We start from the raw sequence: 16,462 nt of genomic DNA, 5'->3' as shown, positions 1-16,462 counted from the left end.
GAAGCTGCGGAGTATTACAGTTTGTTTTTCGAAAGTCGAAAATGGGCGTCGACACAGGCGTGCCAGTAATACTATCCCTAGTGTGACGTCCACTGTACCCAAGATCCCTCACGCGTGTAGGATCCTCAGATTGTATTTTTTCTGACATGAGGAAGCATGAGGAGTAGCGTGAGTACAGATAATCCAAGCAGATAGACAGAAAAGGTAAGACTACAAGCAATCATGCGCCTTCTCTCGGAGGGGAGGAAGGGTGGGTCGCATGTGAATCTAAGCAGATACAAGCATCAGAAATACGATTACGGTGAGTAATGTATCCCTTCTGAGGCTTGTGGAATCTGCTTAGATCACATGCTGTGCATAGATTAGCGAGCAGTACCAGAAGAAGGAGGTGGGATGTGAGAAGGGTCATGAGCAAACAGGTGTCTTAGAACCGCTTGTCCCACTTGTGTATCTGTCTTGGAATGAGTGTCAATGCAGTAATGCTGAGTAAAAGTGTGAATAGAGCTCCAAGTAGCCGCTTTGCAAATGGTGTCGAGGGGAACATTTGCAATGAAAGCCAGAGTGGCACCAATGCCTCTAGTAGAGTGGGCCCTTGGCGTAAAAGGCAGAGTCTTGTCAGAAAGAGAGTAACACAGCTGTATACAGTTGATAATCCACTTCGAGATAGCGCCCTTAGAGACGCGATCCCCCTCTCTGCCTGTAGCTACGGAGACAAACAGTTGATCTGTTTTCCTTAGCGGTCTGGTTTTATTTACATAGTATAGGACCGCCCTACGCACATCTAGGGTGTGTAGTTTCACCTCAGCCGAGCTTTGCGGGTTCTGGAAGAAAGCCGGAAGCTCGATGGACTGGTTTACATGGAACTTGGATATGAATTTAGGTGAGAACCTAGGGTGTGTGCGTAAAACCAGTTTGTCCTTGTGGATAGTAAAGAAAGGATCCTGCACTGACAGAGCCTGAATTTCACTGACCCTTCTTATGGAGGTAATGGCTACTAAGAAGGCCGTTTTATAAGTCAGGTGTTTGAGACTACTTTTATGCATGGGTTCGAATGGGGGTCCCATGAGCTTAGCTAGCACCACGTTGAGGTCCCATCCTGGCGGTGGGTTCGAAATAGGAGGGTGAAGTCTCTTTACTCCTTCCATGAAGGCTTTAACCACTGGTACTTTCCACCACGAGACCTTGTTATGGGATGTGGTGTAAGCCGAGAGGGCTGCCAGGTGTACTTTCAGCGAGTTAAAAACCAACCCTGCATCCAGCAGGTGGAGCATGTATGTCACAACGTTGGAAGGAGTGCAATCAACCGGGTTGATTTGTTTATTCTGGCACCAGATAACGAATCTTTTCCACTTATCAAAGTAACAGTGCCTTGTATTTGGTTTCCTGGACTCCTTTAGAATGTCCATACACCTCTGTGGTAATTTGAGATGTCCAAACTCTATGACTTCAGGAGCCATGCTGCTAGGTTCATAGAGTTGGGTTCCTGATGCACTGTTTGACCCTGTTGCTGGGACAGTAGGTTGTACCAGGCTGGGAGTCTGATGGGTTCGCACACCGCCATCCTGCGTAGGTGTGGAAACCATGGTTGTCTCGCCCACATGGGAGCAACTAGGATGAGCGTCATAGATTCCTTGTTCATCTTGTACACCACCTTCCTGATGAGAGGAGTTGGTGGAAAAGCGTACGCAAACATCCCTGACCAGTTCATCCACAGGGCATTCCCTTGGGAGTCCGGCTGGGGGAACCTGGATGCAAATCCTGGGCATTGTTTGTTTTCGCTTGTGGCGAATAGGTCTATAGTGGGGAAACCCCACTGAGAGAAGAGATTTCTTACTACGTCTCTGTGAAGGACCCATTCGTGTTCTTCTGGGAGGGAGTCTCTGCTTAGAGCATCCGCTAGGGAATTGAGCTCCCCTGGAACATGTTGCGATGACAGGAAGATGTTCCGTCTGAGTGCCCATATCCATATTTTCTGGGCAAGCTTGGACAGATTTGGCGAACGAGTCCCCCCTTGCTTGTTCAGATAGAACATGGCTGTCGTGCTGTCCGTCCTGATCTGCACCGACAAGTTCAGTAGATGGGGCTCGAACGCCCTTAGCGATCGGAATACTGCCAGAAGCTCTAGCATATTGATGTGGTTCTTGGCTACTGAGTGAGACCAGAGACCCTGAGCTGTGTGGTGGAGATGGTGAGCTCCCCACCCAGTCAGGCATGCATCTGTAGTCACCACGGCTTGTACTTCGGGATCGTAAAAGGGTTTCCCCTTTGCGAGATTCTCTCTTGTCCACCAGTGTAGGCTCTGTACGAGTGTTGGCGAAACGACCACTAGATCGTCCCAATGACCACTTGCCTGAGACCACTGTTTCGCCAACCATTCCTGCATGGGACGCATGCGCAGACGCGCGTGGGGGACCAGGTAAATGCATGACGCCATCATGCCCAGTAACCGCATAGCTTTGCGTACTGTTATCTGTTGACCTGACTGATAATGCGGAATTTGCAGAAGTATATTCCGAATTCTCTCTTCCGAAGGGAAGGTCAATCCTTTCTGAGTATCTAGGATAGCTCCTAGAAACTGTTTTGAGGTGCTTGGCACCAGACTTGACTTTTTCTCGTTGATGGAGAAGCCTAATTCGTGGAGGAGGTCGATAGTCCTCTGAATGTTTGACCTGCAAATTCCTGGGGTTTCCCCCGTTATGAGCCAGTCGTCCAGATAAGGGTACACCGGGATTGCTTCCCTGCGTAGGTGTGCAGCCGCCACCGCCAGTACCTTGGTGAATACCCTTGGTGCTGAAGCTATCCCGAAGGGCAGTACCTTGAATTGGTAGTGGCGACTGTCCACCTTGAAGCGCAAGTACTTTTTGTGCGCTGGGAGCATGGAAATATGAAAATAAGCATCTTTCATATCCAAGGTTGCCATGTAATCCCCCTTTTTTAGGAGGGGGATTACCTCTTGTAGCGTGGTCATACGGAATTTTTGGGGCTTGACATATTTGTTGGCAGGCCGTAAGTCCAATACTGGGCGCATTGTCAAATCTTTCTTTGGCACAAGGAAGTAAGTTGAATAGATACCCTTGTTTACCTGGTGTCCTGGGACGAGTTCTATCGCGTCCTTTTCTAGCAGAATGGCGATCTCCTCGAGAAGGATCCTTTGATGCTCTAGGGAGTGCACTCTTTGTCGTGGAGGATGATTCCGGGGACGCTGCAGTAGTTCTATACAATATCCTGCGGATACTGTTGACAGCACCCATCTGTCTGAGGTGATCCCTTCCCAAGCCTGGGTGAAGGTGGAAATGCGTCCCCCTACTGGGGTTGCGTGGCAAGGGACCCTGAACTGAGCGTCACTGTTTTGGTGGAGGCGTGCCACCGCCCTTGTTGGGGCTGCCTCTGCCTCTTCCACGACCTCTCTTGTTACCCCTGCCGTAACTCTGGGTAGACTGCTGGTTGTTATTCCATTGTGTACCTTGTCCCTGGGCATAGTTGCCTCTTTGTGAATTTTGGCCGCGTGGGCGACGAAAATTATTGTTCCCCCTCTGGTTAGGGGGTTTGTTGGTAAGCTGGCCAAGGGATTTGAGAGTCTCATATTCATCTTTGGCATTTTTAAGTGCGTCTTCGACCGCTTTCCCAAACAATAGGTCGGGTTCCACTGGCTTGTCTATTAAGGAAGCCTGGGTTTCTGTCTTGAATCCCGACTGCCGTAACCACGCATGTCTCTTGATAACAGTACCTTCTGCTATCAATCTCCCTGCGTTGTCAGCGGCGTCGAAAGTTGCTTTTAAAATGCAACCAGACACGGCTCTCCCCTCTGCCGAGATCCGAGCCAGCTGGCCCTTTAACGGTTCTGGAGCAGAGGCAATGAGCGCCGCGACTTCTTCCCATTGATGGCAATTGTAACTAGCCAACAGGGTGGTGGAATTCGCAATCCTTGCTTGGTAGGCGGACGTTGAGGCTACCTTTCTGCCAAACCCGTAAAGTTTTTTGCTCTCCTTGTCGGGAGGAGCTTCTGATGAAGATAAGGGCGTGCCAGCCCTCTTTCTAGTGTTGGTCACCACTAGGGAATCTGGTTTAAGATGTCCCTTTATATACAGAGGGTCAGACTGGGCTGCCCGGAAAATCTTTTCAATTCTGGGGTTGACAGCTCTGGTGAGGTTAGGATTCACCAGGGAAGGATCTATTCTTCGTTGGATGGATTTGAGGATAGGGATGGTCTGAGCGACCGGTCTTCTCTCTCCTACAAACTCCTCCGCGAAGTCCCTTTCCTCCTGTACACCGTGGGTGTCGATGTGGAAGTGTTCTGCTGCTCGAGCGAGAACCTCGTTAAGGAGGGGCTGGTTATCAACTGGAGAGTCAGTAACTGGGGCTTCGCTTTGTACTGGGGAATCTACTCTGTAAATTTCCTGCTCATCTTCTCCCTCCTCCAGGTCCTCATCCTCTGCATAGTAATCTGTCCCGGTTTGTTCTTCCATAATTGCAAACTCCTGGTCCTCTTCAGGGAAAACTTGTCCCTGATAACTGGGGAGTGGAGTAGAATATGGAGTGGAGTAAGGCTGAACCTCGAAGGGTTCAGGTCTTTCGACCCGGGGCTTTTTACTTAGCGGGATAGGATCGGAGGAGCCTGAGGGTGTGGCCCCTTGAGGGTTATATGAAAGAAAGTGTTTTGGGTTCTTATCATAAAAATCAGCCAAGGAAGACATCCTAGACATAACCCTGTCTATGTCTTCACTGGACCATTCCCTGGAACAGGGTATTACTTTAGCAGGTGATTTATTTTCAAGGGTAGACTTGTGTTTGCTTGTCTGCTTAGGCTTTACAGGGGTGTAAGGCTGTGCTTTCCGCTGTTTCCCCCCTTCTCCGTGCGTGGAAAAATGTTTTCCCTGTCCCTTGGGGGCCCCAGAGACTTTCGACGCCTGGCGTCGAGGGTCTGGAAAGGTATCTGTGTGCTTCGGGCGTGGGGCCTCACTGGTGTTAACCGCGGTCTCGGTATCTTGGAGCGCGGCCTGGGGGTGGAAGTCGTCTTCGTCTCCCGACGATCGAACTTCCGTTAGTGTGTGTAGCGAGGCACTCTTGGCAAGAGTGGATGATTGCCTTGCGTCGTGAGGCGATCTCGATCGAGAGCGCCCAGAGGACACCGAGTCGGACCGTTCTTTTTGTGCCTCTTTCCGGGAAGTCGACGTCGTCGAGGTCCGGTTGGTCTTAGTGTGTTTAGTGTGTGTTAGGTGTGTAGCGCTTGCGTCGCCGGGGGTCTTCCCCATAGCCGCCTTGCCGGACGACCTTCCGAGGTCGGGGACCTGCGCTCGTCGGCTGTCTTTCGACGCCGTAATGCCCTCGCCGTCCGAAAGTACGGCGTCGCTGCCATCGCTGAAGGCGCCCTCCGCTGCCATGGCCTCCTGCCTGGCGTGGTGGGCCCAACGCTTTGTCGAACGGTCCTTAAGTGTCTTAGGTTTAAACCTACTACACGCTCTGCAGTTCGCTTCGGGGTGATCCCTCGGCAAGCAGAGATTGCACGTGGCGTGCCTGTCGACCCAAGGGTATTTGCGATTGCACTTGGGGCAGAATTGAAAAGGGGTACCCTCCATACGCACCTTAAGGCAGCGGGCTGCTAAGTGTAGGAATATATATAAATGTAACTATATATCAAGAGTGAAGAGTATGTACCACCCCCCACTCTCCCTACTTGTAAGGGCCGAGGCCAGCGGCCTACTAGGCCCGGGCCGAGGCCAGCGGCCTACCGAGGCCCAGATCCGTCGTGCAGCAGTCGACGGTCGATGACTTCTCCAGCCGTCGTCGAGGTTGAGGGTCGACGTTGGGGTGGGGAAGGGAATGAATAAGAATTAAAATTATAATAACAGCAAAAGTATGGCTAAGGCCAGGGAACTCCGCAAGATGCTTCCGACCAGTATGGCGGAAAAAAACAATCTGAGGATCCTACACGCGTGAGGGATCTTGGGTACAGTGGACGTCACACTAGGGATAGTATTACTGGCACGCCTGTGTCGACGCCCATTTTCGACTTTCGAAAAACAAACTGTAATACTCCGCAGCTTCCACTAGATGTCGGCCTATGCACAGCATGTGATCTAAGCAGATTCCACAAGCCTCAGAAATATATATATATTTATAGGACCTTCATTGTACATTCATTTATTTTGGACTGCAACTGTTTCATATTCACACCCTTCTTAAGAGTATAACCTGCCCTCTTCCCACATTACCACAAAAAGCAAGCTAGGTATATCTCTCACCCGTACATATTTCACCTGTATGACTGGAATCCCGCTTGTTTTGTAGAAGTAAGAGGGCTGAGCAGGCGGTTTAGTCACAATCACTGAGTCGAGATGCTTCTGAAGCTTAACACCCATGAATATTTATTGCAATGTCCACTGTCAAAAAGACATGTTTACATTTGAGACAATCAGAGGCTAAAAGTCTCGTCTCTGGTACAAGCAACAAGCATGCTATCCCAAAAAAAGACTTTCAGCAGAAGGTGAGCAGCCAACCAAGTGACTCTAGAGCATGATGTTCTCTGAAGGCAGGTGGCCATGCGCCATGTCAGTGGCGTAGTGCTCTCTTGTAAAATCTACTGAGCAGACAAATTATAACAATTAGGTACAGTGCATTGGAGTAACCAATCCTGGATGCAATCATAAATGGTTGCAAAGCAACACATGGGCACGCAACAAAACACTTAAACAAATAAATACACCATCAATGCTTCCAAAACATTTTCACCAGCACTAAGCTCTCAGCATTCTAGAAGCTGCAAACTGGCAACATTCTATACATGGAGCCACAGAGTTAATTGTGGGTCCTGAAAACTACTTAAGGGAAAGCTTAATTTTTCTGTGTTGGAGTTTTGGGTCTGTTCAGGTAGCATTTCAGGCTTTCCCGTCTGGGGAAGGGATGTACTATTACTGCCCTTCACAAGGGAAGGATGAAAGCTTTCTGGCTGGATTGCACTACTTGGTTAATGGTGTGGGAGTAATCTAGACTCCAAGACCAGCCTGTGGTGAAGCACTATGATAGTCTTCTGCCATGTAATGGGGACCCAGGTGAGCCGAGAGGGGATCCTTCCAATACAACCCCTGATCCCAACATTCACTGGCTAGGAGTGCCAACCAACCCCCTGAGTAACCACGTTGTCAGTACCGAGTACCAGAAAGGAGACTTAATCACAGACCCTACTAGCGAACATTGTGAACTTTTAAAAATGTAGGCGTGCTTTGGGAACGTTTGTTTCATAATTTCTCCCTGCTAAAGTCAATGGCAGGATCTAATGCTGGTTGCTTCCCTAAGGTCGCACCACTTAAATATCAGGCGTCACCAGGCATTGCTACTTGGGATTTTTAAATTACTTTTTGAGGACTAAAAGTATCTGAACATTATTTTAAAAGTATAAATAATCTTTTCAAATGGTACAAAATATAGGATAGTTTATCCCCAAGAAAACTGTATATAAAATAGCAAATCATTTACATGCTTAATTCTTTCGCTGGAAAATTATCAAAAGATAAAAATGAAATTTTGAATTTTCTATAACTTTTTATAACTATTAATATGTTCTATTTTCCAAAGACAATAAGAAAAAGTCCATGATCTATTACTCACATATTTTCCGGGAAATCAAATTTAAACATTGCTATCTAAAAACTAAATTACCTTTTTGATAAGCATTAAATTAGGTTGGGCTTTTTTCCTTCCACAGTGAGTGAAAGTGCCTTGCTTTTGTTACTTTAATTTGCTGTTTTTAAATATTGCAAGCTCTATTTTAAATATATGTTTCACCTTATGAAAGATGTGTATATGTAAAGCACCATACCATAGTATTTGCCAGAATGAAAATACACACAAAAATAGATAAATGCATATTTGGAAATTTTTGTCAGAATGGAGTACTTTCAATTTGGGAATATTTAATTCCTTCTCAATTAATGTGCTCACAATTTCCCATAATTGTACATCTCTCTTGAAATTTGGAAACATCTCAGAAACCTTTTGCAAAAATTTCCCTCAGCAAAATTGGCCATTTCGAACTAGTCTAAAAAAAAGACTTTCCAAATTATTGTGTTTGACATGTTTACAAAGGAAGTACCGTACAAGCTATAGTCCAATATGTGTTGTGGGCTCCACAACCCCCAAGACAGAAGGCTAGCCACATGGAAATATCAATCCCAATAGGAAAATACAAGCCCACAACTACTAGAAAATATCCTCAAAACACATAGCAAGTAACCCCTATTTTTAAGCAGTATTCATTAAGCAGTGGAAAAGCCCATAGGCCCGTCGAGCATTGAGGCTCATATCTGCAAACCATACCTCAATACAACGTTTCCTAATACAGACTTTGTAATTGTAAGCCTCATGGTGAATTTAGAAATGTACATGTTTCTATGTTGTTCTTAAGGGCAAAATCAATGACCCATTCACTAAACATAAAGAAGTAGAAATGTGCCAGCTTTGCATGCTCTTCCATGCCTTATTATAATCTAGATCCTTTCTTGTGTTCTGAGATACTGCATGAACAGGAAAGAGAGCAATTAACCGATCTAACAAACATGAAATTCAAGCTGGATTCCTCAATGGATTCACCTCCGGTTGTAATTCGCCCAAACATTCCAGTGTTCTTTAGGATTATTCAATAGAATTCTTGGAATACCATCTACACAAGGTAGACACAAGTGTGGAGAATATGTCTCCCTACAGCCAAGCTCTTAGGTCAGGAGCTTTGATGTACACCTACATTTAAGGCTTAGGAATCTTCAAACTCTAGCCAGGGATCCAATCATATCTTTGAAATAAAAGAACAATTGGGAGTGAAAAAGGCCTACACTTCAATAGAGGTGTAGCCTTCCAGAAGGCGGGTGGTGGCTGGTCCTTCGCCAAAGGTGATGCACAAAATTTGAAATGCTTCACTCACCGTCTCCATGAGGAGAGACACAATGTACCCCACAGAGCTCTTAATTCGATATGTACTATTGTTCTCAAGTTTCATACTAGTCTGCCGAGTCCGACCAGGGATTTCCCTAGTGAAGAAGACACAGATCGGATGACTGGGGAAAGTGCTCATTTTTGGTGAAGGGACAAATGGAAGGCAACTGAAAATGTTAACCAAGGATGTGGGCATAGGACAGTGGGATCTAGGAATGAAGTAGGTACTAGTAGCTTAAGTGGCTAACACGGGAAAAATAAAAACCTGTGTACACCCCCTGCACAATGCTAGAAAAGGGAGCGCACTCAAAAATGGCACTGTGAGGAATGTGAAATAATTTGCATAGTTCTCGGTAGAACTGATTGTGCAAGATCCTGGAACGAATCCTGAAACAAATGGATAACACTTTCATGACAAGTGGTCCACGCCTGGATCATAAAAGCAAGTGTAGAAAAGTGAAAACATGTTGGGAGGTGCACAGGTAGGTGGGTTTCCAACTATCATCCTTTTTTATGAACATGTAAAAAAGGAAGGGATTGACGTCCACACCACTCCCAAACTATGCAATGAAACAAATGTACAAATGTGTGATATAGTTTTAACACAGAATGTACACTTGTTGTTGGCTATGCCGATCTCTGTGGATCAATTATGAATAAACAAAATACACGAATTGAAAATGTAAATACTCAGATGAGAACTTAAAGAAGTGTTAAAAAGGGTGGTTGGATAGAAAAATAAAGTACTTAGCCCAGAACTTTCTCTGATCAGTGTCTCTTTGCAGGCAGCAATGTACCTGATCCATTATTCTAACACTACGGACGGGGACACAGAAATTGCATTAGGCTATTTTGCTCCAACCTTTGAGAGAATGGACTGGTGCAAAACGTTGTTTTATCCCCGGTCACTCTGTGAAAATGGTATTTTTTTAAACATCACAGTCGGTGCTAATGTAGATTTTGCATTTGCAGTTTAGTGCAAACGTTGGTGCAAATTTGCCCACCATTGATGAAAAATTATCTGGCAAGGGGGCAGTTCATGTGATTCAAACCTGGATGTGCTCCAACTCAAAAAAGACATCGATTGGAATGGAATGGTTAAAAAAAAGACTGCAAATGCCTTCTTATACATCTCTTTGATAACATCTGCGGTACCAGTTCCAATTTACCTTTAAATCTTCTGGAATCAGGATTTTGCGAGCTTTTTTAATCATTGGTTGTGGTTTAAGCTCCTCCTCTGAGAACTTGCGTTTGCGTGGATCAAACATCTCTTGGCCGGGAATACTGGAAAGTGCCAAATCTGCTGGGTCTGGATCATAGCCTACCGGGACCTGGATGGTCTCTGGGTCAATGGGGCTCGGTGTGTTGCGATTTGATGGCAAAATTTGACCTAGGAACAAGATAGAAAGGTTTAAGATACACTGTGTTTCTTTAAGTATAGTCTCATTTGTACATTTTAAAAATAACACTGGTGTTTTTCTTTCTGCAAGCAATAACCAAAAATATATAGACGCACACACAGTTCACTGAGAACCAAAGTTTACAATCCTACAATCCCAAATAGGCAGCCATCTTAGGTGAAAAAGCAATGCAATTGGATACGGCGTTCTTCTAAATAGGAACTCTTTAAAATGTACGTTTTTTAATACCCTGTCACATGCTCTCAAAGACAAAACAGTGAGATGTGCTTGAATTGGAGATAACTATTTATCTAGCCCCATGACTATGGGCCTCATTATGAGTTTGGAGTTCGCCATGCCCTTAATAAGGGCATGGCGGCCTCCAACCTCGGGTTGGTCCGTGGTCGCTGAATGGGGAAATACTGGGCCATTCCGACTTTGGAGGGCCCAGTATTTCCCCATTCAGGGAACCCAGACCATCCCCATTCCCATTTGAGCCCCCATAGGGCTCAATGGGAATGGGGAGCATGCTAACAAACGGCCGGTTAATGACGGGCCCGTTGTTAGCATGCTGGCCCCCTCGCAGGACCCAAAAAGGACGTCTGGTCTGACCAGACATCCAGAGCGGGGCGCGCGAAGGAACCTCGTAATGAGGCGGTACGGGGTTAATGGCGCCGGCACCTTTGCCGGCACTGTTAACCCCTTACCGCCTCACTTGTAATGTGGCCCTAAATTTCTTTCAATTGCCTTTTGCATGGTGGGCACAAATGCTGCATAGAAATCAGTGCTGTTATATGAAATATACACTTCCTGAGAATAGTCATTTGCTCCTTGCACTCCTACTGATCTTGAATGCCATGGAACAATGCTGACATTTGTGTGTATGGCGCATGCAATCAAAAAGTGTTTCCACAGTCATCTGAAGCCCAAATGTGGTATGCCTTATGATAAGAAAAAGGTTTAAAAATAATGGCTACTTGCCATTGCATTTCTCTGGAAACAAAATATCTCGAGTGCCATTCAGCATTTAGCTATTGTGCACTGAAATCCTTTGTGGAGAATAACAAGTGATAACTGCCCGCTCTTGCTGCAGGCTGCCCGAATGACACGAGAGCTACCATTTGGACACCTCAGTTGTTTTCCCTCGTGGGCCCACATCGTTCCAACACATTGAAACTGTTGTAATGTGGGTTAGATGTAAAGAGTAATGAATAACCAGAGGACAACAGCCCAGTTTGCGATTAATTTGAGGACCACTATATAATTTGTATGGGTTCAGGGGGGGAAGGCGAGCTTATTACTAAAGTGACAAAGGGCCTGTCACTAAGGAAGGGCTGGGACAAGGTTGCATTGGGCAACGTAATGGATATTGCCAGATAAGCAAATAGACATTATCCCTCTAGCTCCAAAAAGGGGGTCCTATTGAATGTTTTGTGAACAAATCAAATATCTTGGAAAAGAGCACAAATGCCCTGACATCACATTATGACTAATATTTCAAATTCCCTGATTTGCTCCTTCAAAAGAAGTAGACTCATAATGTTGTAAATTGTTGTACATATCCCATAGAAATTACTGACTAATGATTAGGCTTACAAAAACAACTTCACATATGTGTACACTGAGTTATTTGTCATCAGCACTGATGAACTCTTTAGTTACTGATTTGACCCGAAGGCTGTAAGTCTCTGTCTCTGACCAGTTTACATTCTGCACATTCACTGATATGAACCCAATTACTGCAGACTCATTAGGTTTATTTGAGGTTTCCCTTCACTCTCCCTGCCCCCTTCTTTCATCCCTCCAGCTCGCATATGAGGGCAGAGGTTTGCTCTGTTGTGGGACCCTCTGCAGTGATAGACACTTGCACGTGGTGGCCCAGAACCTCTATGAGTAGGTGCCATGAGTGAGGTGACACTGTGGCTGTGGGTAATTTTGTTGAGCATATACAGGCTTTGTACTCCGGGAGGGTTGTGCGCTGAGTTTGTAACACATGTGAGATCCAGAAGAGGGTGGGGGCTTACCCAGCCCCCCATTACTTTATTGACAAAGATGAGCCTTGCTTGACCCACTGCCACCAGCTGGTATCTACCACTGCATAACAAATGAGACTGGCGCTTCCCCTATGAACCCGCCTGTAGGCCAATTGCTTGTAAACATCTAGAACCACAACCTTTAAAGGCAGCGCAAAGGAAAGGAGCAGAAAGAATGCACCCTTTTCATTAGCATTGCTTTCAGAAATGCTCAGGTCTCCTAAGTCGCGGAGGAAACCCAGGGTTTTTAGGAGCCTCCGTGCATACATTAGTCAGGAGCACATGCTTGCTGGGAGCCTTTGCAGCGAGACCGCCTCAGTAAAATGCTCAAAGGAAAAAAGGTTTTCCATCCCTGTTTGGAGGATGGAAATTCAAGTGTTAAAGCAGCAGTTTAACCTGCGGATGTAACACTTAAAAAAATAAATCATGATAGGTTCAGAAATGACCCTGTCATGATTTGCCCCTCCCCTGCACCTATTTCAAAAGGCTCAGAGGGATGACCCTCATTTCAGGGCATTTAAAAGCGCATCCCATTTGTGAATTTGGTATGCGCTTTTAAAAGCTCCGAAATGGCACCTTATTTGCGCAATTGATATTGATATTTTATTTCTATCGCTCTAGTACACCAATGTTTCAGAGTGCAACAAGGCAAGGGGAACAGGGAAGAACAAAACAGCGATCTTACGAGGCCCAGTGACATTGAGAACGCGCAAGTGCATGGGAGAGGGGGAGGGGAAAAGTGCATGGAAGGGGGGAGAAGTGGAAAGTGCGAAGCAGAGGAGAAACAGATAAATAACAATAAATAAATAATAAAGGCAACAAACAGTGGTAGTGCAGCCAGCGATTTGCAAGTGCTAGGTTTAAGGCAGCAGAGGGGGTAGGTCTAATAAGTGCAGGAAGAAAAAAGGGGGGCTGTATGGGTCCAGATACAGACCCCAGTGCAAGGGGTGGCCCGCAGGCAGTGCGGGAGGGTGGCAGGGTGAGCAGGTACCTGGGCCCAGAGGACAGAGGGTGGCCAGGTGCATGGTGCCAAGAGAGAACAGATCAGCAGGGGAGAGGGGGAGCAAAGGCAGAAGAAAAGAGGAAGGTCTTGAGGTGCTTCCGGAACCAGAGATGGTTCTCCTCAAGTTTTAGAGTGGCTGGGAGGCTGTTCCAGAGGGAGGCCCCAGCCGAAGACAGAGATCTACCTCCAGCTTGTTTCTTTGAAAAAACGACTGACCCTGAGGTAGAGGAGCGAAGAGCTCGAGGGGGGAGGTATTTGTGGAGGGATAGCTCAAGGTATTTTGGACCCAGGCCCCAGAGAGCCTTGTGGACAATGCAGAGGGTTTTGAATGTAATCCTTGTATCCAGTCGGAGCCAATGGAGAGAATTCAGAGCTGGAGAGATACAATCCCAGGGCTTGAGGCAAAGGACAAGTCTTGCAGTCCTGTTCTGGATTAGCTGCAGAGGGCGGAGAGTAGAGGCAGGTAGATTTAGAAAGAGGCTGTTACAATAGTCCAACAAAGAGAGAACCAGAGCTTGGGATACCATGAGCTTCTGGGGGAAGGAGAGGAAAGGCAGAGTACCTCTCAGGAGGTACAATAGGACATTTGACTTGTAAGAGACCTCAGAGATGTGGGCGGAGAAGGAAAGGGTGGAGCCAAAGATGACCCCGAGGTTCTTAGCCTCGCAGGTGGGGGTAGGAGGAGGGCCAGGGGAGGCCGGCCAGAGAGTGAGGGGAAAGGATGGTGAAGGTGTGCCAATGAGGAGGATCTCTGTCTTGCTGGCATTCAGACAAAGATCATTGGCGGCACACCAATATTGAATGGCAGTTAGGCAATCAGAGATGAGAGAGGGAGAGGGGGTGGCAGAGGGCAGCCTGAAAATGAGTTCAGTGTCGTCAGCGTAGCACTGGAAATTTGAGCAGAAAGTGGCAATGCAGTGGGCGAGAGTTGCCAGGTATTGGTTGAAAAGCCAGGGCGAGAGGTTAGACCCCTGGGGAACACCACAGGTAGAGAGGAAGATAGATGAAATGAAGGACCCAAGTAAGACCTGGGAGGGTCGATCTGAGAGGAAAGAGGTCAGCCATGCCAGTCCCTGATCAGTGATACAGTTTTTCACGGAGACGGTTGAGCAGGATGGTATGGTTGACAGTGTCGAAGGCAAAAGAGAGATCGGAGAGGATCAGGCCAGAGGGAATGTTAGAGTCAAGGTTGGAGAGCAGATCTTCACGGATGTTCAGGAGAGCAGTATCTGTGCTTCTGGCAGCTCTGAAGCCAGACTGGTGGTCATGGAGACAGCCAACAGAATTGGAATGAAGGTTAAGCTGAGAGATGGCCAACTTTTCCAGGAGTTTGCCCAGAAAGGGAGTCATGGAAATTGGGTGATAGTTAGCTGGACAAGAAGGATCAGCTGTGGATTTCTTGAGAAGAGGATGCACAAGGGAGTGCTTCAGAGGGGAGGGGAAGGATCCTGAGGCAAAGGAGTGGTTGCAAAAATCAGCAAGGGCCAGAGCGAGGGTGTCAATGTGGTCCTTGATGGTTTTAGAGGAACAGGGATGAACCTGTTTTGACTAGGCTTGCTCAAAGGGGGCAAAAGGGCAATTAAAAGGAGCACATTTCCTCGCTTGTGCCAAAAAGGTTATGAGAATCTGGTGGCTAAACTTTTCATTAGTGGTGGCAAAGGTTTTGCTGCCATCAGGTAACATTGATATGTCAATCTGTGCCTAAAGGCGGTCAAGCCTGTCAGAGCGTGCCTCATAGGTGCATGTTCCGTTCCAAACCCTTCCAATTTCAGAGTGGCATCGTAAGCGAGATAAAGATTGAGTTTTTTGTATTTTCATTCTGAACCCCAATATGGACAACAGGCTGGGTACCTGCATTCAATGGTCCAATCAAACATTCCTCTTTGAATGAAAGGATCTATTACCGCTGTGGTGGCAAGGTCATGTATAAGGGGTCAGAGGGCATTGACAACGGCCCCCTCCCCCACACCCTACGCCTATGACTTATGCAGTCAATGGCAGCAGAAACAGTGAAAGGGGAGAGTACAGTGGTGTTTGCCCTGTCATTAGAAATGTATGTTGGCCGCAAAGCTGCTTGTCCCACTTCCAAGGATCACCATCAACTGCAGATAGCGGTCCTTGGCAAAGAAGCAAATAGCTTGACAGTTGAAGGAAATCCTTGCAATGGTAAACACGAACAGTGGGTGCCCTTAGCAATGGTAGCAGGTGGGGCAGGAGAGACTAAGAAACAACAAAAGAAACCCTGCCACCAATGTAGACTCTTGCTTGGTCATTGATTTGACCTTGAGGTGTCAGAGTTGTAGAAAACGCGAAGTTTTCAATACATTTGAAAGGATGTTTTTTAATTCATTAAACACTTCGCGTTTTCTACAACTGTAATAACATTTCCTGCTCTTTTCCACATATTGTATTAAAGTGTTTCTATGGCACAGTGTTGGTTCAAATATTTGGGACATTTATTTGGGACCTTAAATGTTCTAATACTCTGACACATCAAAGTCAAATCAATGACCAAGCACGTGTCTGCATTGGCAGCAGGGTTTCTTTTGTTGTTTCTTAATCCTTGGCAATGGGAGAAGCATCTGGGCATTTGATGGCAATCTATAGCAATGCAGTGCGTCGCTGGGCAGTTGATGGTAAAGCTTGCTAATGGGGCAAGCACCTCAGCAGCAGATGGCATCACTGGATGATAGGGCACACCTGGGCAGTTAATGCCAGTCCACTAGAATGATGGACATTTCTGGGCTGGTAACGGTAATCCTTGGCAAAAGAGCAAGCTGCTGGGCAGTCGGTGCCAATCCTTAGGGAAGGTCCAAATACATGCAGAGCCGTTGCCAATCCAGCCATGTAGAATGCATGGCTTCGAGGCCATTAGCAAATAAATCATTTTATAAAATGCTTCTACTTCGGCATGTACCCACTGTGACAATGATATTCCACTAGCATGATGTCATGGAAGAGAGATATAGGTTTTTCCCTTCTTCCCACAACCGGAGGGGAGCACAGTAGGTGGAGAGCCAAGAGCCCAACTGCAAAGCGGGGGCTGAGAAACAGACACAGCAGAGCTATATAGACCATAACAAGTAGTGGCTAATTGTGAA

General features: G+C 46.6%; 1 protein-coding gene across 2 annotated transcripts in view; it reads right to left on the bottom strand.

The window, feature by feature from the left end:
* HLF (HLF transcription factor, PAR bZIP family member) overlaps positions 1-16,462 on the bottom strand; it is a 409,465-nt gene that overhangs the window by 160,711 nt on the left and 232,292 nt on the right. For both annotated transcript variants that reach the window (XM_069654929.1, XM_069654930.1), the window contains exon 3: positions 10,095-10,315. In XM_069654929.1, coding sequence (XP_069511030.1) covers positions 10,095-10,315 — 221 coding nt within the window. The remainder of the gene's footprint in view (positions 1-10,094; positions 10,316-16,462) is intronic.

This window comes from Ambystoma mexicanum, chromosome 3q (genome assembly GCF_040938575.1).
Source record: "Ambystoma mexicanum isolate Mex_15411 chromosome 3q, UKY_AmexF1_1, whole genome shotgun sequence".
NCBI lineage: Eukaryota > Metazoa > Chordata > Amphibia > Caudata > Ambystomatidae > Ambystoma > Ambystoma mexicanum.
This window is presented reverse-complemented; position numbering and strand designations above follow the sequence as displayed.